The 27,963-nt window shown below is 32.6% G+C and overlaps 1 protein-coding gene across 2 annotated transcripts in view; it reads right to left on the reverse strand.

Moving 5' to 3' along the window:
• The window catches only part of LOC126885118 (uncharacterized), a 192,748-nt gene that overhangs the window by 111,283 nt on the left and 53,502 nt on the right, over positions 1-27,963 (reverse strand). For both annotated transcript variants that reach the window (XM_050651550.1, XM_050651549.1), the window contains exon 2: positions 26,872-27,031. In XM_050651550.1, the coding sequence (XP_050507507.1) occupies positions 26,872-27,031 (160 nt within the window). The remainder of the gene's footprint in view (positions 1-26,871; positions 27,032-27,963) is intronic.

Below are 27,963 nucleotides of genomic sequence, written 5' to 3' on the forward strand. Positions count from 1 at the left end.
CCAAAATCAAGCTCAAACTAGCCAGAAGTAAGAAAACGCCAATGGAACAACGAGAAAGATATAACGTTCACTGGCTCAAAGACGGAAATGAAAGTACTGAAGAATATAAGACCAAGTTAAGAGAATTATATAATAAAACTTACAACACATAAAATGCCACGATAGAAGAGCTGTGGGATAAATGCAAGTATGTATATACACAAGCAGCAAAAGAAACGATAGGAATACAAAAAAGAAGTAATAAACCATGGCTATCGAGAAGCACGTGGGAAAAAATAAACGAAAGGAAACTACTTAAATGTAAAATGCTAAAAAATGATCTAAGAGATAGGGAACAAATAAAGAGAGAATATAGAGAGAAAGATAAAGAAGTTAAAAAAAGTGCGAGAAACGACAAAAGACAATATAACGAAGAACTGTTAATAAAAGCAGAAACAGCAGCAAAAAACAACGACATGGGAACTCTATATAAAACGACGAAAAAACTAAGCTCGCGCGGAAAAATGAACGTTGAGCATGTAAAAGACAAGAACGGGAAAATATTGAAGAATGAAAAGGAGATAGTTGAGAGATGGATCGAACATTTTAGAGAAGTATATGCCAACAGAACAATAGAACACGAAATGGAAAATGAAGAAATAAAGGAAGAACTAAACTTCACCGAATCGGAATTCACAAAAAAAGAAGTAAGTAAAGCAATACAACAGCTGAAAAGAGGGAAAGCAGCTGGAATAGATAACATTACCACAGAACTACTGAAAGCAGATAGAGAAACATCGGAAGAAATCCTGTATGTACTAGTAAACAGAATATGGCAGGAGGAGAGAATACCTGATGATTGGAAAAAAGGTATAATTGTAAAGATACCCAAGAAGGGAGATCAAACGAATTGCAACAATTGGAGAGCAATAACACTACTTTCTACAGTGAGTAAAGTCATGACAAGGATGATACTAGAAAGAATGAAAGAAACTATAGACCAGTTGTTAAGACCAAACCAAGCGGGCTGCAGAAGTAATAAAGCATGCACAGATCATATTAACACATTAAGAAATATTGTAGAACAAACAATAGAATGGCAGAGCAAAATCTATATAAATTTCATTGACTTTAGACAAGCCTTTGACCGGATTAACAGAGAAAAAATGTGGGAAATATTAAAGAGATATGGAATTCCATTAAAATATATAAGAATTATCAAAATGTTCTATGAAAACTATACCGCACAAATCATGCACAATGGGAAACTCACAGAACCAATCAACATAGACAGTGGAGTCAGACAGGTGTGTATTCTATCTCCAACCATATTTCTGATCTTAATTGACTGGGTCATGAAGAAGGCAACGAAAAATAAAACACGAATTAGATGGAATGCTTTCGGTCAGCTTGAAGATCTAGACTTTGCAGATGATATATGTCTGGTGTCCGAAAAAAGACAACATATGCAGAAAAAAACAGAAAAAGTGACAAAAGAAGCAAGAAAAATAGGACTAGAGATTAACACAAGAAAAACCAAACGTATGAAGATAAATACGGAAAGAGAAATGGGTATATTCATTGAAGGAGAAGAAGTAGAAAATGTACAGAAGTTTTGCTATCTGGGAAGCATAATTGACGCTAGCCGTGGAATAGAAGAGGAAATTAATGGAAGGATAACTAAAGCCCAAAATGCGTTCTATATGCTGAAGAAAACATGGGAGTCCAATAGATTAACAACCAAACCAAAATCAGCATATTTAATACAAATGTAAAGAGTATTTTGCTATATGCAGCAGAAACTTGGAAAATAGAGAAAAAGATTATACAAAAGGTTCAAACATTTGTAAATAGATGCCTTAGACGAATATTGCAAATATATTGGCCAAATCGGATAAGTAACAAGGAACTTTGGAGAAAAACTAATCAAGAGCCGATAGCCAAAACGATAAACAGACGCAAATGGAAGTTTATTGGACACACATTAAGGAAAAATGAAGATGATATAACCAAACAAGCCCTGGATTACCAACCAACTGGAAAAAGAAAACAAGGCAGACCAATGACATCCTGGAAAAGAAATATTACCAGAGAGCTAGAAGACAATGGGTTAACATGGAAAGAAGTGAAAGCCCTGGCCAGAAACAGAGATGAATGGAGGGGGACTGTAGAGGCCCTATGTTCCAAATGGAATCAAGAGGAGTAAAGCAAGTAAGTATTTCTTGTTCGGGGTCTATATCAATTCTTAGTTGTTGAATTAATCTGTGTATTTTGCTTTTAAAGTCTGCATAATCTTCTACTTGTTCTTCCTCTATTCCGTGTACTACTACGTTCTTCCTTCTGATGTTTCTTTCTAGCATTTCTATTCTTTCCATTTGGACTTTAATTGTTTCTTTCATTATCTTGTTTTCCATCTTTAACTGCTCATTAATTGTGCATATGTTTCTTAAGTCCTACTGTATACTATTCAACTTTCCTATAGTGCGTTGGCGAATTATCTTAAGGGGATGGGTACGAACTTTCGGCTTCAATGCTATTTAACCAGGCATTGGTCGCTAGGTAGGTTGTTACGCGAGTGGTCGCGCGTGAGATTTTCTCTCACATATCCAAATTTTGCCTTTCTTTACAAAATTTTACAAAAAAGATGAGGTTTCATCAACGATAAAGCCATTTGCTTTAAAAAGACACGACATTTTTCTGATTTATTATTATTATCTTTATATAAAATGTGACTATTGATGCCGCCAATATTTAACATTGAAAAATATATGGTAAGTGACCGTCTACAACTAACCCGCGAAACAGAATACAGTGGAACCCCGATAAGTTGGCATTCGATAACCCGTAAGTCCGGCTAACTCGGATTTTCATCAGACAAAACAAACATTTTTTCAGTTTGACTGACTTTTTTACCAAGAAATGAGCAATATTGCATACAACTGTACGTAATTTAGATGTATTGTCCATATGTATTTCATGTTTTCGCAATTGTAATGGAGATTACCTGTAAGTGTACCGTATTTTATTAATTTTTACCACATTCTCCGGCTAACCCGGATTTTCGATAACCCGGATCGGCCGCGGTCCCGATTAATCCGACTTACCGAGGTTGCACTGTATAGGATTTTCATATCATCGACCACATCCACGCCGCGCCGCCTTTTATTACATCATAAAAGAATATTATTTTAAGTTTTAAAGGGAAAAATAAAATTAATTTTTATACACAGTTGGTGACGCCGGTGGTCGCTTGATGAGAGAATCTCTCACATGAAGCGCACTGACTTAAGAATATGGTCATACTAAGTCAACAGGGCTTTTCATTCACAGTCATTTGTTTCGAGCTTCTGTCAAATGTCGTATAATCCGTGTATATTAATATTATACACAGACTATACAACATATATGACAGAAGCTCGAAACAAATGACAATCGATGAAAAGCCCTACTGAGTCACTATCTGAGCTAACGAGTCTATTAGATTGTCGAGGGAGGATAGTTAGGAGACTAGAAGGAACTACAGCGCGTATAATTTCCTAGAAAAAAGTTGTGCACAATTTTCTGAAACCGAGAGAGAAAATCTCATATAGCGACCACTGGCGGGTTAAATGGGATTCGTTTTTTTCGAATCCTGAGAAAACTAATAAGTATTTTTGAAAATTTTAAACGCAGAATGAAAGATTACGTTATTACCGAGGGTTAAAAGTCCCTGAAAAATTCTATAATGTTTATTTTAATAATTTACAGGGGTGAAAAACTAAGAGAAAATTTAGTGTTATTTTTAATTTCAAATATCTCATTCAAAAGAAACTTTTTATTCATCCTAAGGGATTTTCGGCCCTCGGTAATAAAGTAATCTTTCATTCTGCGTTTAAATTTTTCCAAAATACTTATTATTAGTTTTCTTAGGATTCGAAAAAATGATTACATTTAAAATACATTGAAAATTTTGACAGGCGTCAAAATGTTTCTTTCCTCTTAAGGTCAGACGTATGTCTTTTGCGGCATGCAAAAGTTCGCCACTGTTAGTTATGCTTGTCCAGTTCTTTGTATTTCGCAGCTACGACATTTAGTTGCTTGCGACCTACTCCTCTCTTGCCCTCAATCTTTCTTTGGATGATTAGTTGAGGGATTGCTTATTTTTCTCCTCTCAGGATATGTCCCAGATATCCAATTTTTCTTGCATTGATCAAGTTGAGCAATTCTCTCTCAGTAATTAAAAGGCCTCCAACTTATTAATGAAAGATATTTTCAACGTGCACGTCTCCATGCCGTATAACAATAGAAACCATACATACCACTTAATCATTCTGTAACGGAGATTGAAGGAAAGATTGCGGTTACAAAGTATGTAGCGGTTTAAATTTAATAAAGGCTTGTCTTGCTTGTTCGGTACGGCATTTTATTTCTTGTTGAGGATCCCATTGGTCATTCACCATCATTCCCAAATATTGGAATGTTTTCACTTGCTCGATTGGAGCATTATCTACCTGCAGTTGTAGTTTTAAAAGTGCGCCCTTTCTTATTGCCATGCATTTGGTTTTTGCAGCATTTATCTTTAAGTCATAAATTTTTCCTACGGTATTTATTTTATTTAGCTTCAACTACTTATCATGCAAGTTTCTATGTAGAGTAATGCAGGTAGTTAGTTTAGTTAGCCTGTGAATAAAGATAAAGTTGCTACTACTAGTCTAGGCGTCAAATAGAGGCCACCTTGCCCTTTTCAGTTCTGATGGACAAAATCAACGGTTTTTTATGGATTTTTGGCTGCTGATTACGAATTTCGAGGGTAGATTTCGATCCGAGTGGTCAAAAAATTGTTATAAACAATTTAATTGCATATAAGGTTCTGGCTCATAAATTAAAAGAGATAAAAAAATGTTTCAAATAAACTTTGTTCCATAATAAAAAACGAAGAAAAAAACGTATATTAAACTTAAATCCAACAATTAGAACTCGAGATATTGTAAAATTAGTGCAAAATGCAAATTGTAAATTGCAAAATAAAATTTTTTCTAAACTTTGTCGATTGTAACTCGGCTTCTACGCATGCAAGTGAGCCTTAGAAGGTCTTATTTTAAATTTTAATTAATAGGCTTCCAAACAAAGTCTGCTAAATTGCTTTCTAGACTAAACTTGATAGAGTTAAAATATTGATTAAATTAAACTAAAATAGATTAAATTATTGGTAAATCTTTATAACTATCGTATACGAAATTTTTAAGTCAAAAATAGAAATGAACAACAATAATACGAGTATACACAATTTCACCTGGCGTACCTACATGTCCGTTCAAAATAACTGCTTTCCTGCTGTAATTTGTACAGTGATGTAATGTTAGTTATTTATGCAATTCTCCGGAAAAGAATTAAGAGTTTCAGACTGCGACAGTTTTCCGTAATGGAATCGGTCACCAAATGCAGTTACTGTTATAAAGCAGTGACGGCTCGAGGATCACAATGGTCAAGTATTTTTATGAAACTATACAGAGTTTTCAACAAAAATATAAAAATTTACAGATTTAGTTTCTAAATAATCTATAACAGGATATTTCATTATCAGCAAGTGTTCGATTTAGAAAATAATTTTCATCTTGTAGTAACTGTTCGATATCCTGGCTGTTACCCATTTTTTTTAATTTCAGTTTACAGTGATAAGCGCGCTAGTAACCGGCAAAATAACTCAAAAGATGAAAAACATAATACATTGTGCACTAAAAAGAAATGAAACTAGTAGAGGTGGAAATTATTGATATAAACGTATACATTAGCATTACATTACATAGTTTTCCACCTTTAGATGTATCGGAGGAGTATTACAACTGTTACTGTGAGAGGAGAATTTTATAAAATGCTCCTGTCACAGACGTCTAAAGGTTAAAAACCATAAATATAATGTAATGTTAATTTATAAGGTTATATCAATAATTTCAACCTCTACTAGTTTCATCTCTTTTTATTTCAGAATATATAGTGTGAAATTGTTAGTAAACGGTTAATGGTTAGTTACTTCCAACAGGAGTTGTTCAAATTATAACCTAATTTACAAGTTTTTGCTTTCCCTAAAACATAAAATTGAAAATAAGATCATCTAAACCACATCTACGCGTTTCTCGTTATTTTTGTATCATATAAAAATGTACATAAACAAATTCATTCAAGGTCAAACCTCATTTGACTGTAAGTGACCTATTTTAACTATTTTCAAAACTTCTGAAACGGAAATCCTACATAGAAACTAAAATAAGGTTAAGACGGCAAAAAGACCTTTTTTGTATACCTATGACCAGCAAAATTTGTGTCGACGGGATCGTTGGATCAAGTGATTTGTAAAGTAACAGATATATTATTCAACAATTAGTGCGATACAAATAGATTAGTCATAAACTTGAAAAAAAAGGGAAACGTTTTTTCTGTTAACAACAGTAAAATAATTTTGAATTAAATAAATTTCATACATTCGTCTTTTTGTGTCAATTAATTTAATTAAACAAAAAACAAATTTTAGACACTCTGTATAAATAATTATGTTAATGTTAAATAGATAATTGATAATAATTTCAAATGAGCTAGCACATGACCTCTGTTCTCAACATTAATATCGTAAGAGAGTGAGAATAAATTGACAATAATGCGACAATTCTTCAAAAACTTGTTGCGCGAATGGAAACAAGTTTGAGAACAAAAGTGAAGCATTATTTTCCAATTTATTCTTACTATCGTGTCATATTTGATAGATTATTTTTTAATACTTACTTATAAAATTCAAGTCTTTGTATATAATCATTCAGTGACATTGATCCCAAGTAACGCGACACATATTTTTCAACTTGTCATAGTGAACAGCACATTTTAGCAAATATTTAGATGAAGATCTTAATAAATTATTAGTTAAAATTATTTACAAATACAGTTTTATTCATAAAATAATCTTATCGAAGTACACTCGAGCACTTAAAATTGACGATTTTTATTGTCTTCCTGATAATTTGACATAATATGCAGAACTAAAAGTTTATTATTTTCATTTATTAAATGTGACAGTTTTTGTCTAAACTAAGAAACTCGTTTGTAAATAAACAAAAACAACCTACCTAAAAATTTTCCTGGAGGTAGAAAATTCCGGCGGGTGTAATTTCCTCACCAAAATAATCTTTTGCCTGCGTTTATAAGGGTATGTCATAATCCCACAGGTATTTTCCTCACCAAGACCAAAATGGTTATTTCAGTTATTTCAGGTAGATTTTACTAAAAGGCATTCAATTGAAATATTTATCTACTATTAAATTACAGTAGGTACCTATAATTATAATCAAAGGTAATACCACGAGTCCTTTAAATTTTATCGATAAATTTTTTTGTTTTCACGAAAACTTCTTTATTTGGTAAAATTACGAAAACAAACCGAATGATATGATACGAACGAGTGATTTTATCCATTTCGGTTTGTTTGAGTGATTTTACCCTAAATAAAGAAGTTTAAGTATGAAAACGAAAAAATTTATCAAGCAAAATTTAGAGGACGAGTGGTATTTGAAAAGATTATTTTGTGAACCAATATCGAATCCTTTTATGTGATTGATAACACTGGTTTGTTGAAATCGGCAACAAAATAGAAGAATTAGTTCTGTGTTCTGTGTACGGTTTACATCGGTTCTGTTTGACGTTTATGAAAAGTTTAGAAATATTTATTTTGAAAATAAAAACTGTAGAAAATCTGAGTATATCGTGGTTAGTGTTTTTAAAATATCTAGGTACCAGGGCTGTTCATAAATTAAGTTAGTAAACACAGGTATGTACGTATTATGTGAAATTTAGGGTACCTTAAGTTTTATCAGGGAAGAGACTGTTTTATCAAGAAAGAGGCTGTTTGATCAGTATTACACTCAATGATTGGCTAGAACGACGCGTGGTGATTGGCTGAAAAAGCAAAAACGTCAGAATTTGACAGGTGAAAAAAATAATCGTTAATTAATTAATTATAGTATTTTATTTTTAGTCACAATAGGGATGTTCACAAAAAATTAAAAAGTCATTTCAAACATGTAAAACGATTAAGAAACACCCTAGGAATAATTGTCCAAAATTTCAACAAAATTGAAAAAGCCTTTATAAAAAATCTTTATTAGAAATCTAGCATTATTTTAAATTTCAAGAACGCTTCTCTATTGGCCTGACGTCACTAGTTGCACACCCCAAGCGCGCGCCATTCTCATAGTGTTACTGTTTACCTGTTTGACGTTTCAGGTCGTTTTATTTTGTTCTCTTCTTGTTTTATCAGTGTTAAAGTGGAGTTTTATAGTGAATTTGTTTAGTTTAAAGTAGATAGACTGTTTGTAAGGACATATTTTGGGTTTTACAAAAATAAACAAATAAAATGGAAGAAGGTTTTCAGAAAGCCGATTCGTATAAACTACCGACTGTAGTGTAGATGTAACAATGGTGTATGATTTATTGGTATCTTGTAAAAAAATAAATCTACCACAGCTTTACTGAGTGTATATTCCATATAATTTTCCATGTCTTCTTTAAGCTAAAAAAATAAATGCTTAATACTCCACAAAAAAAAAATAGAGAAAGTTCTATGCATGCATTGTACGCATGCATATTGTATACATACATTGGCTGGTTATTACTTTACCTTGGTTAGGTGTATTAAAAATATTTTTATTCTTCTTCATGTGCCTGGTCCGTTGTAGACGTTGGCTATCATCATGGCAATTTTAATTTCATTTGAGGCGTTTCTGAATAACTCGATCGATTTTTATCCAAATCATTGGCGTAAGTTTTTAAGTCATGAGTGTCTTTTCTTCCGGGTCCGTGTTTGCTCTCTATTTTACCTTGCGTTATCAGTTGGAGTATACGATTTATCATGCCTCATGATATGACCGAAATATTTAAGATCTCGTTTCTTAATTGTAAAAGAGATTTCTTTTTGTTTTCCCATTCGACGCAATACCTGTACGTTGGTGTGGGTCGCTCAGGATATTTTGAGGATACGTGGGTACACCCACATCTTGAATGCCTCTAGCTTTTTCATTAATGTTTCCATTATTGTCCAGGCCTCTGCGCCATATAGCAAGACCGGAAATAATAACATTTTAGCAGTCGCATTTTTAGTGGGAGAGATATTATGTCGCAATGGGTGAAAATATTTCTCATGCATGTTGTTAAATGTTGCTATGTCCTTTTCAACTCTAGATCTTATTTCGGTTGTTTCGTATTTCGAGTTGACAACTGTTCCAAGGTAAAAAATATTTTTGAACTTGGGTATTATACATTTTCATTTCAACCAATCTTTTCACTAAATTATTAATGATTTTAATATAATATAAAGTCATACCTACATCCACATGTAGTTATTTCAAGGTTTACTTTTACTGTATGTATTATTAGAATCCCGTTTTTAGGAATATCCCAGTTTAAGAAATACAAATTTGAGGTCCCGAAACTTTTTCATTTACTCTTTAAGGGGGTAGGTGCAAAATCTTGGTCCAATGCTATTTAAATTCATTCATTTTTTTCGAATCCTGAGAAAACTAATAAGTATTTTTGAAAAATGTAAATGCAGAAAGAACAATTACATTATTACCAAGGGCCGAAAGTCTCTGGACAACTTCTATAACGTTTATTTTATTAAGTTAGTTCTTTAAGTTAGTTATTTTAAGTTCTAGCTGCAACAAACCATTTCTTTTTCTGTTTTAAATTGGCTGGAACAGTAATAAAAATCTTGTCGGAACTGTTTTTTGATGTATTTACACACCCAGGAACAAAACACCACTTATTTGGCTTTATTTTTAATAATTAAATACGTAAAAAACTGCGCACATTCAAATACACTGAGTAAATAAGTATACAAAACTAGTCGTCGATCAAAGACGTTACGACTGCTGACGTCACAGACCGTAGCCTCGCTGCAGGGTATCGTTTTTCTAGCCTCTAAGAAAATCAACATTATGAACTCATTTATCTTAAAAATAGTACATTGTTTACCGGGTAGGAAAAGCTTAACATTCCTGGACGACTGTGAAGATTGCTAAGTCGAGGCGCAAGCCGAGACTTAGCAACACAGAGTCCAGGAATGTGGCTTTTCCTACGAGGTAAACATACTATTTTTCCGCAAATCGTTTAAAATTCGACAGATATTGATTGATTTAAAAAAAAACGCGATAATTTTATTCCCAAATAAATGGTGCTTTGAAATTCCTAATAAAATTAGTTGGGTTACTATGGAAACGTATTGAGGTTGAATTGTCAAACTTGACGCTTATAAATTTAATTGCTGGTGTTCTCGAAAGTAAAATGATAAGTGATGATGAAATTTCCATTCCTGGGACTCCTCCAGAGCTGGTTGAGGCAGTGAATACTGCTTCACTAGAATTATTGCCAAAGAAATCAAGAGAAAAGTACGAAAATGCATACAGACGTTTTATGGATTATCGCATGAGTAAAAATACGAGTTCTTTCTCAGAAAATGTTGTCATGGCATACTTCCTAGACCTTTGTTTAAAGATGAAATCTTCAACATTATGGGCCAATTATTCAATGCTGAAGTCAACCCTTGCACTTAAACACAATGTAGATATATCTACATACTCAAAACTTCGTTCTTTATTGAAACGGCAAGCTCAAGGTTATATGGCAAAGAAATCTAAGATTTTAACGAAGGAAGAAATTGAAAAATTTATCCAGGAAGCTCCAGATAAAGAAAATTTAATGATTAAGGTAATTTACAAGGTTTTAATAGCAATGTGTTTTCTATCATTTATGTAGAACACTAACAACTGTACGGAAATATCATTTCCTTACAGTAAGGAAATGACATTTCCTTACAGTAAGGAAGTCCTGACTTTTTCTTCAAGAAATTTTGACAGGAATGTCAAAATTTCCTGGCGATTTGCGGAAAATATACATTTTTAAACAGTTTTATGATTGTTACGTTTTTATATACCTTGTAATCTATTGAATTTAACTTTATTTAAAAATTAGTGAACATCCCTATTGGAATTTTGACAAAAATGGCATGTTTAATAGAAAGTGATCGCGGTAAACCTTACGCGGTATTGGTATTGAAAATTTTATTTTTTATAAAGTGAAAGTTTTAAAAAGTGAAGAAGGGTTCTGAAGGATAAAACAACTTGTAGTGCGAAATTTTTTACTATTGGTGCAACTTTTACAATATCTAGAAGTACCGACAACATAATGATGAACCAGATTGTCAGAAGTTAGATCAAAAAATTGTTTCTAACTATTTGTAAACGTATAGGCGAAGAGAATTAAAAACCATCAAAAATTATACGCCAAGCACTTGCAGCTAATTTGTCTGAAACAGTTACTACGATTGTTGTCAGTTACATAAGAAAAAATATATAATTATCGACGAAAAATGATGCCTGGTCGACTTTCTTCCAATATTGATGAGGTTCAAGAATTTGTGACGGGGTGTGCTCAAAAAACAACCAAGAGGGAAAATTTTCTCTTTGTAAACTGTGTCAAAAGTAGTATTTAGTTGTGAAACAAATATAAGACTTTTAGCCACATTGAATTTTATTATATATATGGCACATTGCAATTATTCATTATTCATGGGCTGATTAATGGGCATTATATTTCTTTATTATACTGTTTACTGCCAAACAAAAAAACAGAAATTTACAACAATATTTTTTATTTGTTAAAATCAGAAATTTTTAAAGCTCTCAAAATTGAGTTTAATGCTTGTAAAGTTTTTGAAGATTTTAAAAAGGAATGCAATAATTGAAATGTGTCCGAACACTGAAATACATGGTTGCAAATTTCATATACACTAAGCTTGGTATAGAAATGTCTTGGTCTCTTGATTTAATATCAGAATATAAAAATGATTCTGAAAGAGGAAAGTGGCTCAAACATACTTTTGGCCTTACATATAAAACCAGAAGATGTATCAGATTGTTTTGTGTTTGATTTAATGTCATGCAAACCAGGAAATGCAATTTAAGATAGATATTTTGATTATTTAGTTGAAACTTATATAGAAGAAAATGCCATATTCTCCCCATATTTGTGGACAGAGGCAAATTCTTTTGTTATTCGTATTACGAATGCTTGCGAATCTTTTCATTCGCATTTTAATTTATCGTTTTGTAATACGCATCCATCCATATATATTTTCTTTGAAAAAATTAAAGAATTTCAGGTGATACGTATGTTAAAATGTAAAGTTTGCATATTGCAAAACCTATCAAAAATAAACAAGTTAAACTGAAATTGAAAAATGTTGTAAATTTATTAATAAGATATCAGTCTGATCAAATGACTAGAGTGGATTTTGTAAAGTGTCTGTCTTATTATAGTAAATATTAAATAATAATTTTTACGTCTTGCATATTATCTATATTATAAACTATTATTATAATGTAAGGAAATGAATGTCTTTTATTCGGATTTCGGATGTTTTCATAATAGACATTCTTAAATTAAACCTACCGGATTAATAGGAGCCTTTAAATTTGGCGAGGAAAATACCTGTCGGATTATATGTTTTTACTGGTTGGTGAGGAATTTACCTCCGCCCGAAAATTCGCGGTATAATACAAATAATAATCTGATTGGACAGAATTATGTTATACCTACCGGTGACATCATTATCGATAAATGACGGAATCGATCATTTCTCTTAATGATTATCTTTTAATGATTTTAATTTCCAATCGTGTAGTAAGATATTTCATCACAACTGTCAAATTTAAGAAAATGGACCATAATCAACTTCTAGTTTTGCATATAATGTGAAATTATCAGGAAGACAATGAAAATCGGTAATTTTAAATGCTCGAGTGTACTTTGCTACAATTATTTCATGAATAAAACGTATTTATACATCAGTTTAACTAATATTTTATTGATATCTTCATCTGAATATTTGCTAAACTGTGCTGTTTAGTTTGACACGTTAAAAAATATGTACCACGATACTTGGGATCAATGTCACTGAATTATGTACAAAGACTTGAATTTTAGAATGTAAGTATAAAAAAATAATCTGTTGAGTATCACACGATAGTAAGAATAAATAAGAAAATAATCCTTCAATTTTGTCCTCAAACTTGTTTCCATTCACCAATATGCCAAAAAAATCATAATACAAAAATGAAAATCGACTAATTCCTGAGCTAGTCCTTGAATTGCCCATTCGAGAAAAACATTAATTTATTCCTTACGTGCACCACAGTGCACTCATTAAGTTGTACTTGTTAATAATAAATTACTATATTAGATACCATTTTTATTGTATTTTCCTAAAGACACGTCTCTTGACTAAACTTTTATTTATATTAAAATGTAAAACCAATAATATTACGTCAATGAACATGTCGACTACGCTAATAAATAGCAACCCTTAGAAATAAATTATTTCAAGGCCTTCTTAAATTGCAATTTTTCCCTATAGTATTTTTTAAAGAAAAGTTGTCTCATCCAGCACTGGTTATTAGCGGTATTACTCAGTAAACAAAGTTTAACAATAAGTTTAGATTTGGTACAAAATACAGGGTGATTGATTAGTGGGGTAAAGCTCAATAGATCCGCTATAGTAATAGATAGCAATAAAAGTTAATAACAAAAATTGTAGCCAACTCTGAGCTTCAGATTTTAAAATTAATTAGAACGTTACAGGGTGTTCGATAACATCCTGGCAGACCAAACTTATGTTTTTTTTTAAATGGAACACCCTATATTTCATCTTATATTCGAAATCTTAAATTCCCTATTACAAAAATATAAAGGTCTGCTATGTTATACAGGGTATTTACAAAGTTATAGCCAATTTTCAATAAAAATCGTAACAAGTTCAGCTCCCTGTATAAATAAGAATAAGCACAACAGCAATGATTTATTGCTAATTTTATTTATATCTAATACAGGGTGAGTCCAAACGCAAGTACATTATTTTCTCAGTAATTTTAAATGGAACAACCTGTATTTTATATCACTATTAAAAAGTACCATTATCGTACTTTAATTTATATACAACATTCCCTAATTCTAAACTTATTAGATTTCGAGATAATTTCATACTTCAATGGACTAGTTGCGTGGCCAGTAAAATCACCAAAATTTAATAAACTGGACTGATTTTTTTGCGGTTACGTTAAGAATGAAGGTTATAAAATGCCTCCAATAAAAAGGGATGAGATGAAAAATAGAATACAAAGTGTATTTCGAAGTGTTAATTTCCAAATGCTTCGTAGTGTAAGTAACCCATTCACTCAACTCATTTTGAACACCTTATGTAATTAAATATATAAAATATTTTACTAAAAGTAGCTTTTATTTTTTCAAAAATAGTGTATTTTGTGTTCATGTTTTTTTTGTAACATTTTTTACTGATAAATTATTTTTCTTTCTTTATTTGTTACATTGTTACATTTACATACAAAAGAAGTTTTTAATTTTTTTTTTATTTGAAATTAACGTGTCTCGACAGCTACTGGTCATTGACACGTGAACAGTTTACATAGTTTACAACATTATAGATACAAATTATACATACATTATACATACATTATAAGTACAAATATACATGTGTTACAATCAGTTCTTGTTTGTGAAGCCAAACAATAGGTATAACTTATAAATTAAACACTGTGCACTGGTTAGATTAGTTGGAATAAACTTGTTTCTTTTAGGAATTTTAGAACACAGTGAAAACCGGTTGGAACACTGAGGATGTCTTTTAATTTCCCTTTTAACTTGAACTTGTTTCTAGAGAAATCATACTGACAGCAGTCTATTATTACATGTTTAATGGAAAGGAGAGTATTGCAGAAATGGCATACTGGAGGTTTGTCTGACGCCATAAGGTATCCGTGTGTGAGACGGGTACGCCCTATTCGTAGTCGGCGAATAACTGATTTTTCTTTCCTGTTCATGGATGACATATTGAGCTGAGATAAGTTAGGTTGAATTTCGTGCAGCTTAGTTTTTGTTCTATTCCATTGGTCTGCCCATGAGCTGAGAATTTTTTGTTTAAGCAATATTTTAAGGTCCGTGTAGGTTTGGACCTGTTTGAAGGCTGTGTCAGAAGAACATGCTGCCTTAGCGGCCTGGTCTGCTTTTTCGTTTCCCAATATACCAACATTAGATGGAGTCCAAATCATTGTGACTGTTAGGTTATTGGTATATAGTTGGTTGCAGATGTTATGTATTTCCTGGACTAATGGATTTTTTGTGAAGATGCATCTTATGGAATGAACCGAGGAGAGAGAATCTGTACATATGGCGATTTTTTTGCGTTCATTTGAAGTAGGGTGAAGTGAAGTCTTTAGTGCCTGAAGTAGTCCATGCAATTCTGCGGTGTAAACACTACAGCTTCTAGGTAGTCGCACAGAGCTTATTGTCGTCGTCGTTGTGGACACAGCGCAGCCACAACAGTCTTCATTCTTGGACGCATCGGTGTATAATATTTCATCAAATTGTGTTGAATTGAGGATGTTTTGAGAGAATTTTCTGAGGAGTGAGTTTGGGGTTTCTGTTTTATCGAATCTGCATAAATCGGTATTGAGTATTGGAAGATTGTCTAGCCAAGGGGTTGTATTAGGAGTACAAATAGCAGCAGTATGTGAAAGGTTGATAGAAATCAATAAAGGAGATAATATTTGTGGTAATGTGAGAGTGTGATTGGATGCATTTTCTGTGGGAGGCTTAATGGATTTGATTATATTTATTACCGGGTTACTTGGATTTTCTGATATTCTTGCAAAGTATGTAAGTAGAAGTTGTTGCCTTCTTAGGTGGAGTGGTGGCTCTAAAGCTTCTACACACATACTTTCAGCGGGGCTAGACTTAAAAGCACCAAAACATAGTCGTAGTGATGTATTTTGAATTGGGTTTAGAGACTTTAGTGAGGAGCTACTGGAAGTCATATAAAGAATACTGCCATAGTCTAGCTTAGAGCGAATTAACGCTCTATATATTTTAAGAAGACATTCTTTATCAGCTCTCCAAGAGAAGCTCAAAGGAGATTTAAGTAAATTGATTCTTTGGACACAGTTTCCTTTAAGTTTCTGAATATGGTGTCTCCAAGTAAGCTTTTTGTCAAAGGTGACGCCAAGAAGTGTCAAATAGTTAACTGTTTCGAAACGAAGTCCGTTTAGACTTATAGAGGGTGATTTTGGTCTATACTTTTTGGAAAATTGGATAACTTTGGATTTAGGAGCTGAGAAAACAAATCCAGCACGCGTAGACCAGATGTATATTTTATTTATTGTATTTTGTAGCAAAGCGCTGGTGGTAGCTGTGACTCTGCCTTGGCAGTATAATATAATGTCATCGGCATATATCGAGTATCTGATTGATGGTTCAATATATCAGTGAAAGTCATTCATACTAAGTATAAATAAGGTAGTGCTTAAGACAGAACCCTGGGGTAAACCGTTATCTAGAGCGTGTGGTTTTGATATTTTTCCATTTTTAAATACTCTAAGAGATCGATTTGTTAAGTTTTTTATGAAAATAGATAAATGTTACCAGTTAGATTGTATTCTTCTAATTTTCTGAGGAAAATTAGAAGAATAATTAGAAAATTATAGAACACATTACTTATACTAATATAAAGAAGTTCTAGTAAGGATTACTATCCATTTTCATTTTTGTGGAAATGGTGTATGTTTTATTTTTCACTTTTTCCTAAAAAATTCGAAACGGTTCTTTTATTTTCATTATAACTTGCTTAATTTTGACGCTATTACCTTGTTCTGAAGCTCATTTTATAGGAATTCCGAAGTACTTTGGCAAATGTTTAACAGGAATATTTTATACATTGCATCGTTTTCCCGTTATTTAAGCTTGAATACTTAGATTTAAGTACTCGTCGAAAAAAATACACATTCAATAGCCAATAACTCACTTTGAACTAACATTAGTTTAGTTCTTTATGTAAGAGATGTATTCAATTTTTTATTATCTTCAATTTCAGTAATAATAACTTTGTGTAAAAGCTTATAGTTTTTGATTTATACGTGAGAAACCGATTTAAAACATGCATTTTTTACGAAAAAATAAAATCTTTGGTATTTAATAACTCAAAAAGTGTTGATTTATTTTAATAACTTTATATAACAAATTTTGCTTAGAATTTGTCCCTCTATCGACTTATGGTATTATTTTTATTAAAATAATTTTCACCCCCGAAATGGGGGTGAAATCCACCCCCAGGGTAAAAGCGCAAGTTGGCATTATGTCACCTTTGTTCCTTGAGGTATCCTCTAATTACTCACCAATTTTCATGAAAATCGATGGAAGTTCAACGAAATCGGAGGTGAAAACCTTCAGTGACTGCACTAATACAACAAATGGTAATTTTGTAAGGACACCAAGCTGTAACGGCTGTTGCTTCGAGGTTTGTATTTAGTGGAAATTCTTTATGGAAAATGTCATCGGAAACAGAAATTGATGCTCCTCCACTGGCTCGAATTTGAGTTGTTCGAATGTAGTGGTAACCAGTAAAACTTTTGAGTTTTCCGGAATATTTATCGCTAAAATTTGTTTCTTGTAGGCAAAGGAAGTCGAGAGAAAACTCAGAAATAAGCTGTTCAAGGAGTGGACGACGAGAATTAAATCCATCACAGTTCTATTGTATCAATGTGAAGGCAGAGATTAATATGTAGAGTGTTTGACCATAAGCGTTCTCGATAAAGGCAATTATATTATCAGGAGAGACTACAAACGCTTCCGGATTTTGTTTATAGGCTTCTTGAATTGTTTGCTTAACAGCAATGGATAGACTGGGGTCGACAGAAAAACTACGTTTTAGTTTCTTTTTTGTATTGGAAGAGTTAGAGGAACTAGGAGCTGTTTGATTGGGAGGAAGCATGGCTTCTTCTGTTGCAGTGTTTTCCTCAAATTGAACGCTTTGATCTTTTACAGATGATACAGAAGAGCGTGGCCTCTTCTGTGAAAGTGGAGATTTTAAACATGGTTTATCTGACTGTTCAGATATTGGTTCATTTTCGTAATTTTCTGTGGATGAAGAGAGATGTGGTAAATTGGTTTGAGGGAAACACATTTCAGTATGAGAGAAAAGTTGTGTATTCTGTTGCTGTGGCGTTAATTCGGTGGTGGGGGTTAGGTCATAAGAAATAGTAGAGTTTCGAGATAACGCATTGTCTGTCATAAGTTGTGTATGCTGTTGCTGTGGCGTTGATTCGGTAGTGGGAGTTGGGTCGTGAGAAAGTGTAGAATTTTGTGATAACACATTGTTAGATGAAGTATTTGGGCAATTTGAAGAAACATGTCCTGGCTGTTTGCATACGAAACATTCCATCTTGTCCGTTGACAGAAAAATTCTATTATCATAGCCTTCAAAAGAAATTAACAAGGAGGTGTGAAGCTCGAAATTATCAGAGGGTGAAAAGACATACACTTGACGGCGGAAGCTGAGGATGTGGAAATATTCATCACCTGGAATTCTTGCTTTAAGGAAAGACACAGGAGAGGCTATTTGAAGACCAAGATTCTTGATTGCATTTTCTGCAAGTTCGTGGGGAATATAAGGAGAGATATTCGAGATTAATATTCTTTTTGTCGGGGAGACAAGTTTTCTAATACTTAAAATTATGGATCCGATTTGGATGGTTGGGCGGGACTTCAGAATTTGATCAACGAGATTTGGGTTTGCTAGATATATGCAGATTCTATTGTTAGAGATTCTGGAAGCAAAGGAAATATTTTTTGGTCCGATGACATCACCAATAGCTTTAACGTAATCTGGAAGTTTAAGGTTTTCTTCTGCGTGAAGGACTATGGCTTGCTCTTTTCTTGGTAGAGATGGTGGTTTCGGTGTAGATTTTGCAGCGTTTACTTACGAGATTGATGTAGTAGCTTGAGTGTTTGTAGCACTTTGAAGAGCCATGGTTGAGGTAGAAACTGTAGGATTACTGTGTATGTTTGTACTTGTCATGCAGATACAGGCAATAACTTCGTGTTATATTTCTTGGAGGTAGAAACTGTAGGATTACTGTCTATGTTTGTACTTGTCATGCAGATACAGACAATAGCTTCGTGTTATATTTCTTCTTTAAATGGTTCTGGTATCAGAATTGCATTCAAAGCCATTATGCTAGATGGTCAGCAAGAACCAGCAAACTGGTGAAACCAGCCGCTGGTATGTACTTTTTATAAATTAAATATAATTTATAATGGTTTAATAATATAACGAAATTAATACGTACAAATTTTGTCCAGAAATCACTTTTTAAAATACACTATTTAATCTAAAATCAATTACTTATACTTGGCACAGGTAGAAAAAGACCAAAGTTTTTAATGGTTTTCACAAAATGTTGTTTTTTTTGTCTGTGTTTTTTTTTGTAAAATTTATAAATAATAAATTATTGTTCTTTCTTTATTTTTTACATCTACATACTAAAGTAATTTTTAACTGTTTAAAAAATGTTGTATGTTTTGGTTGTGAATTTTTTTGTAAAATTTATTACTAATAAATTATTTTTCTTTCTTTATTTTCTACATTATTACATTGACTACCGGATTGATAATCAGTAACCTTAAATCATCAGTTTTAAAAAATTCAGTCATGGCTTACTTAAAATTTGGAAAGATTTAGACCCCTAATTAATAATTTGCTCTAAAACATGAAAATATCACTCTCTAAATTTAGACATAGGAAATATTATACAAAAATTAAAGTAAGGTAACAGTACTTTTCGACAGTGACATAAAATACAGGGTGTTCCATTGAAAATTACTGAGAAAATAATGTACTCACCCTGTATTTTGTCTCACCCTGTATTCGACATAAATAAAATTAGCAATATCAACCATTCTTACAAATTTTTATAATCAACAAAAAATACGGCACCAATAAACCATAGCTGTTGTGCTTATTTTTATTTATACGGGGAGCTGAACTTGTTACGATTTTTATAGAAAATTGGTTATAACTTTGTAAATACCCTGTATAACATAACAGGCTTTTATATTTTTGTAATGGGGAAGTTAAGAAAATTTTCGAATATAAGATAAATTATAGGGTATTCGATTTAAAAAACCATAAGTTTGGTCTGCCACGATGTTATCGAACACCCTGTAACATTGTAATTAATTTTAAAATGTGGAGTTCAAAGTTGGCTACAGTTTTGTTATTAACTTTTATGACTATCTATTACTATATCGGATCTATTGAACAAATCAATCACCCTGTATTGATTGACCATAGATAATTTAATGAGTTTTTTGGTGGACAAATTTCTCCTAATAGAGCTGGTAGACTATTGGGTTTGTTCATTGAACGCTCTCTTTGGTATTTTCGACACTCAATAATTAACAAGTGGGTGACGATAAGAGGCGTGGAACATAGGTCACACATGGGACGTTCACTAGCCGAAAGTAAATAATATGATTGTGTGATCTATTACTGTGTTCTATACGTAGGCGCATTAGAACCGTTTGAATAAACCGTGTACTAGCACTAGTTTTCCACTGTCATCTATTTTAGTTTATCTAGTTTTGCCGATCTTAGACTAGATTGAAACAGAAACCATTCGCGTGGCCACTGACCATTCGCTTAAAAAAACGGTTTGAGATCTTTACATACACACTCGCGTACTACTTCAGATTCTGCACTTGTTGATACATTACGAGCACTTCTGTCTGCCACCCATTGCCGATAATTCCTATATGCGATGGACTCCATATAAATTTAGGAATCATGTTGATCTTTCGGGCAATTTGTAGTTCAGTTTTTATTAGCCTCTCTAAAGGATGTTTAGGACACAGATGCTGCATTGCAAGAATACAGCTGAGCGAGTCGATAAGAAACAGAGGTTTTGAAACATTTGAGAGGTTTTCGTGTTTTGGGGCGTGGTACAGAGCTAACAGTTCAGCGGTGAAAATACTTAACTATGCGATAGTTTAAATTTGGTTGTAGAAGTTGGAATAACAAATGCATAACCAATGCCATCATTAGGTTTAGAGGCATCGGTGAAGATGTTTGTGTCGTTAAGATAATTTCGTTTAAAAATATCTTCTTTTTCTTCTTCTTTTTGTATAGACATGACTCTGTCTGTTTTCGCGGTCTTCGTGATCGTGATCCTATAGAGGAACCGTCTCTCGCTGTCCTTACTACTCTATTTGTTTTCATTCGGCTTATGTGGTCATTCCATTATATTCTTCTGTTTCTTATTCAGTTATTAATGTTATCCACCTTGCATCTCCGTCATGTATCTGTACTTCTAGCGCTGTCCCATAGAGTCTTACCATCGATTTTTCTAAGAGTTTCATCTCCACTGTTTCGATAAATCTTTTTGCCCTCTCTGTGTCGGGACGAAAAAATTCGTTGTTTGTTTTTTATTAGTAAGATGTTGGTGTACTTTTTGGAGAACTCTATTAAAGAGGTGTTGCAATTTGGGATGTGTATTAACCATGGAGTCGGATGCTGGATGTTACTCGTCTGGGATTCTTGCATCAAATTTGTTCAAAACTGATCTTATTCGTTTGTAATAAGGTTTTCCAGTACCTACGAGATCCATTAAAGAAAATGTTGAGATTATTTTAGAAAAGTGCATTTTCTAGTAGTGGATGATCCTTATTGGCAGCTACAGAAGAAGCATGTGAAAGTGTTAGAAGTGTGATTGCGCCTATACCGCAGTGATCCTTCTTTCAGTTTCAAAATATAAACTTTCTATGGGTGAAGTGTAAAAAATTCCGCGAACGATTTAAGTTGTAGCATTCTGGGTTGTATCTAGCTGGTTTAGGGTAGTCTTATTTGTGGGAGCATAAACAATTGAACCGGAATCGATTACTGGACCTAATTAATGTTTTGTACAAAAGGAGCAGTGTAGGGAAGTCTGGCCCCAAAATCGATTTGATACGGTTTTAAGCAAATTGACTCTTTTGCTGCATGTTAGCGCCAAGTGGTGTATGTGCTTTTTCCAGGAAATCTTTTGATCCAACCACATGTCGAGGAATTGCACGGAGTTTTCGAAGGGATTGACGCTTTTGTGAAGACAAAGGACTGGTGCAGTGTGTAAAGTCTTTGTAACGGAGAATTCAATTCCTCTACTAGCTATCCATTCCTCTAGCTGAGTTAAAAATGACTACAGTGTTCCGCACATAGCGTCTTATTGTGCTCAATTAATGTACACAACTAAAATCGTCTGCATAGAGGCAAGCTTTGAGAGGTTAAGGTAATTTAATTAATATGTTGTTTATGGCAACTATGAATAGGGTAAACTGGTAGACACTAGTTCGGTACCGTTTTCTCTAGTATAAAAATCTGAATAAACGTTGTAAACTCTTACTTGGAAAAAAAGTCTTTAAGAAATTTTCGATATAGGTTAAGCAGTGTCCTCGAATATTGGATACGTGTAATTTTTGAATGATGTAGTGCCTCCAAAACGTATTGAAGACTCACTTTAGATCGAAGAAAATAGCTACGCACATTTTACTAATTGCTAATGATTCATGCACATAACTTGGTCTGCAATCAACGCTGACCGGTTACGTCTGAAGCCATTTTGCTCTGGTAAGAAATAATGAGAGATGTTCTGTGTCCACACAAGCCTATAGTTGACTATTTTCTGCATTAATTTAGCCATGGCACATTGTAGAGTGTCGGTCAGATGACTTAGCGGGCTGAGGCGCTTCATCGACAAATCTAGTGAATTTACGATCAAGACTCGATCCCCGGACCAATCATTGAAAAATAAAAAGGCCAACGTTGAGTATAAAATTCTACATAATCTACGGCTTGGTCTGTAATAAGCTGGTGTTCGATCGGCCCATGGAGGAAAAATATCTAGATCCGCCACTGCTAATAAAGCGTCTTCAGAAAACCGAGGAACAACCATAGGGAGTGCTGCTAGAGCCGCACAAGACTTCTCACGTCGTCATGCATGCAGAATCAGAAAACTAATCTAAGAAACAGCACCATTTGACTTTCAAAAAAAACCGCTGAATGATAACTTAAAAAAAATGAAGAAACGCAGCACTGACACTTGCTACCTTTAACAATACCTAAAATATCACGTTATTACACAGAAATTCTGCATACTATACATAATTTCCTTAATATTTTCTTGAAAAAAAAACATCAAATATAAGGAGCTATGAAACAATTAGATTCGATCCAATGTTTTGCACAATAAACCTTATTTGAATGAGTGATATTCTAACACGATCTATTACTGTACTAACAAATTGTTGCTATTATTATATCGAACAAAGCCATGAGAAAATTGTCACTTAAATATTTCCTTAACTGTGACATTATTATTTTTTGCAAACCGTCTAAACTACTTGCAAAAACTATTGCTTCGTCGGCATATCTATGTAATGTTTTTTAGACGCACTATATTCTGCACGCGTGAAAAGATGAGATTCTTGTGCGGCTCATTTGGCAGGGTGGAAAGGAGGGGGGACATAATAAAACCCCAATGAAAAGACATAAAACAGTTAATAAACAACATAGATAATAACTTATATGCAAGAAGTTTCCTTAATTTTCCTAACTAGCGGGTTTATTGGGTTGAGTTTGTCTGTCTGTAGTTTAATTTTCATGTCGGCTAATGTTTTTTTTATGTTTCAATAATTTTTTTTAATTCTGGACCCCCCTTCTCCGTAGATCCGCTTCTGTTCAGTGGTCTTTTAAGGCGGAACTGCAGCTATGCTGGTATTGGACAAGTGTGAAGCATATGAAAACATGATATTTCTTATGTCTAGCAGCACATTTTCTATCGCACTTCTTCAGTTTTCTGAGGAATTTCCAGAGGTTTTCTAAAGACTAAAATACGATACATCTATATTTGACCACGAAGTCATATGCAGCAAGAAAATAAGGCTCTCTTTTTCAATCATAAATATTTTCGTTCACTTTACCGTGAATTTTTCACTTAACGTAAACCTAGCACCTGAATCCAATAACTTCAGAAGGCTGTATATTGAGAATAGTAGGACTTTTTTAATCTACACACTGAGAACTATCATTGGCCGAACTTTTATCAAATTTGATCGGGGCCACTTTTCCATAAGGAGTGTTGCGGGGTCTATTACTTATTACTATTATCTAATAATAATATTTATATTACTTTTATTAATATAAGTAATTTTGCCATCCTGAATGGCAAGTAGGAAACCCTATGTCTCAGGAAACATCTTTCCTGATGTGAACAATTAGCTCGACGCTGTATCATCGACACATTCTTGCCTGACCTCATTGAGATGTTGCCCGTGCAAAGGTTTACTCATCCAGGTGCGAATTTTTCTTGGTGAAACAGGTAGTTTATGCCCATTTCTTGTTCTCTAAGTTTAAAGGACAATATGTCATCTACTGCGCAAATTACGCGAAGTAAAGTAGATGACTCAGCCTGCGTCTGAAGAAAAGTTTTTAAATTATTAGCAACCTATTTATCCATTTCATACCCATAAGTAGTACTCTTCCTCCTACACCGAGAGAAAAAAATTCTTGACATAAAGAAAGTTTATTAATATTTAAGAAAGATCGACTTGGCATATTGCCTAAGAAATATATCTTTGTATGTAAGATATAATTTTCTAAAATATTTCAAATAAATTCTACTATAGCCAAAGAAATATATCTTAAACATGATTGAACTATCACTTTCTGGCAAACTTCAAACCCATTTATCAGAAAGAAATTAGACTTGATGTTAATTAATTTTATTAGTCATAAAAATATATTTTCTACACATAAAAAAACTATTCTTTCCGAGCAATAATATTTCTTAGTAAGGAATATTATTATTTTACTATTAATAATTAATGTATTTAATTTTAAGAAATATATTTCGCAGAGATAAACGTATATTTAGAGCTAAGTTAATATTTCTTGAAAATAAAGTGATATTACATACGACAAAATAAATCATTGTGTTAAGGTAAAATCATAATTTATTAATAAAACAAGATATAAAACGTTATTATTACATACAAATATTTTCTCCACTCTTAAACCACTGGCTTCTACACAACAATAAAAGGATGGAGAGGCAAATCCAACTTCCTCAAATTTTCCATATTTTGTTAATAGCACTTTGTATATCAGCAATTCACTAAAACAAAATCGTTATGTAGAAAGAGTAAACTTACTTTAATAAATTTTTTTATAAAGACATAGATATTTATTTTAACAAATTTAGGAAATAAAAACCAAATACACGGCCCCTCATAAGAACTATTAATACTAATAATAATCAATCATATTTAGTTCAAACATGCCATTATTTAACCTACACATCTTTGTTTATTTTTTTCTTTTTGTTAATGAAGTATTAATTATTTATCTGTATAATATTAAGTCACACAATAAACATTGTTTAGCTAAAACAAGGGGGAAAATACAAACAATGTAAAACATTGAAGCAGACATAATAATATGTAATTTTCTTAATTTTTATAATCTAAAAGAGACAGCATACCTAATAATTAAGAAATTTTATTACGGGAAAGTATTATTAGTTTACATCTAAGTCATTTAATACATATTAACTAATTCACGGTTTTCGGCAATAACATTTCTTAACCATAAACATATATTTCTTTTAGACTAACTGATTTCTTTATCTCAAATAAATTAACAGAAAACATCCTCAGCGTTGCACCCGCCATGTTTAATATAGGTAGCGTTGTATTGTATATTTTTATAGAAGACGATACATTCAATAAACCTATTATAGTTGATACATAAGTATAGACATTTTTAAAAAGGTACTTACATGTATGAAGTTCTACCATTTTTGGAAGGCCCCGCAGTTGGTTAATAACTCCTTTCTTAATATTGTTCTGAAGCTATATATTATATCATTCTGTCCCAGATTTAAATTGTGGCATATTTCCCAGTTAGAATAATAAGCTCCTTTATTTCAGAGTCGTCCATCATTATACCTAAAAAGCATATAAAGATACTATTATGTTTCTTTTTTAACCATTCGGATACGCAACAATATTATTATTACATCTTAAATTACTCAATTTACTTTTATTTAATACCTATATATGTACGTACCTTCAAAATATCCGTTAATTTTTAAAGAACACCAATAAATCAAAAATCCATCTATATGAACATGAACATATCACGCCATCTTGACAAACACTGATGAATAATCATAAATAGTTAACCTGCGCAATTCTTTTGTGGAAGAAAATCTCTTTGCAAGTAACATTTTGGCATTAATGACAAAGTTTTTATTTTATAACCACAGCTACTACAGAGGGTATTTCTGAAGAATTATTTCTTGTGGTTTAAAATATTTATTTGACTGCAAGAAAATTTCTTGTTCACAAATATAAATATGGATTAACTTAACATTATATTTCTTATACTACAAAATATTTGTAGTTTTCAATTTAAGAAATAAAAACTTTAGGATAAGAAAATCAAATGTAACCATTAATGCATTTCTTAGTATTGAAGAAATTATCTGTAAGAAATTATTGAGTTGTGTTTAAAAAAAACTCGTTTCTTCATATGTGAACCGGTATGTTTAAGTTAATAGGATATGTTACCTTTTAAGAAATATTGCTCAAAGAAATCGTTGTTTTAGGAGAAAAGAAATTGTTCTCTCGGTGTAGATACCGCGGTAACGTTGTTCTCTCTACTGCACTGCGTGGGTAATGTTTTTGTGCCTTGGTAGAAGTTTTATTTTTATGATTATTATTCGTATTATTACGTATTTATTATATCTAATAAAATAACATAATGTCACAAAAAATAAGCAAACTCGTTAAAACTAATAAAGATATTATTGGCAGGCTTGTTATGTAGAATACCACTCTGTGCGCCGGTCATGATAAGTAACAAACTAAAGCAAGTAAATATGCCATGCACTATTGTAACAAATAGTCGATCCATATTTAAACAAACAAGTTACATACCTTGCGTATATACATCTCCGTAGTTTTGTATAGCTATTGGTTCAATATTTACATTTGTCGCTGGTAAAGGTACTCTTTCACGGAAAGAATGTCTGTGGATTACTTTATTCGGTTCTTTTGACGCAGCTAACTTAAATAGAATTGGTGCCAATATAAATATCTGAAAAAAAAATGTATCTTAGGTTTTTATGCTAATTATACACATATTACAGATCTTGAAATAATTGAAACAAATTCGAATATAAATTAATCTGCAAACAAAATTAAACCATTACTACTTAATCCCTTTCTCAACCTTAAAGAAAATTTAGAAAAAACACATGCATTTTTTGACAAATTTTGTCATGTCATATAAATTTTTTTACGTTCGAAACCTAATCTACATTTCTTTAAATATTACCTTTATTCTCAATAAAGGTGTGAATATTTCGAAACTTTTTAACTTTAGACCTATACTACCATTACAAACTTCAAATTAAAAAAATATGTATATTCAAAAATGATATAACATAGGTGGTTCCGTCTAAAAACACATAACTTTGGTCCATTCCTTTGCCCCGACTGGCCCTGTATAATTGAAAATAATTTTAATGCATAGACGTCTTTAAAAATAGCCACCATTAATCGTTTGGAGGCCTTTGAAATGTGGCTGCACAGACGTATACTGAAAATACCATGGACGGCTATGCTGACAAATGTGGCAGTCCTTAAGAGAGCAAATGCTGCCCGCGAGTTGCTTGATAACATCAAATATAGAAAGATGGCCTATTTTGGACACGTAGTAAGAGGAGACCGGTATAATATTTTTCAACTTATTATGATGGGTAAAATCGAAGGACGCAGAGGAATTGGTAGCAAGCAGGCCTCTTGGTTGAAGAATATCCGGGAGTGGACGGGAATAAAGAAAGCAGAACACCTATTTAGAATAGCTCGAAACAGAGACAGTTTCGCCATGTTAATCGCCAACGTCAAGGGGACTTGAGAGGGCACGGTAAGAAGAAGAAGACGTCTTTATCAGTTGAACACATCTGTTTTTTTTTATTAACATTTTTTTGTATATCCCATAGTTTACCGTAGTCAAAGAACCAGATG

The sequence above is a fragment of the Diabrotica virgifera genome, chromosome 5 (assembly GCF_917563875.1).
Source record: "Diabrotica virgifera virgifera chromosome 5, PGI_DIABVI_V3a".
Taxonomy (NCBI): domain Eukaryota; kingdom Metazoa; phylum Arthropoda; class Insecta; order Coleoptera; family Chrysomelidae; genus Diabrotica; species Diabrotica virgifera.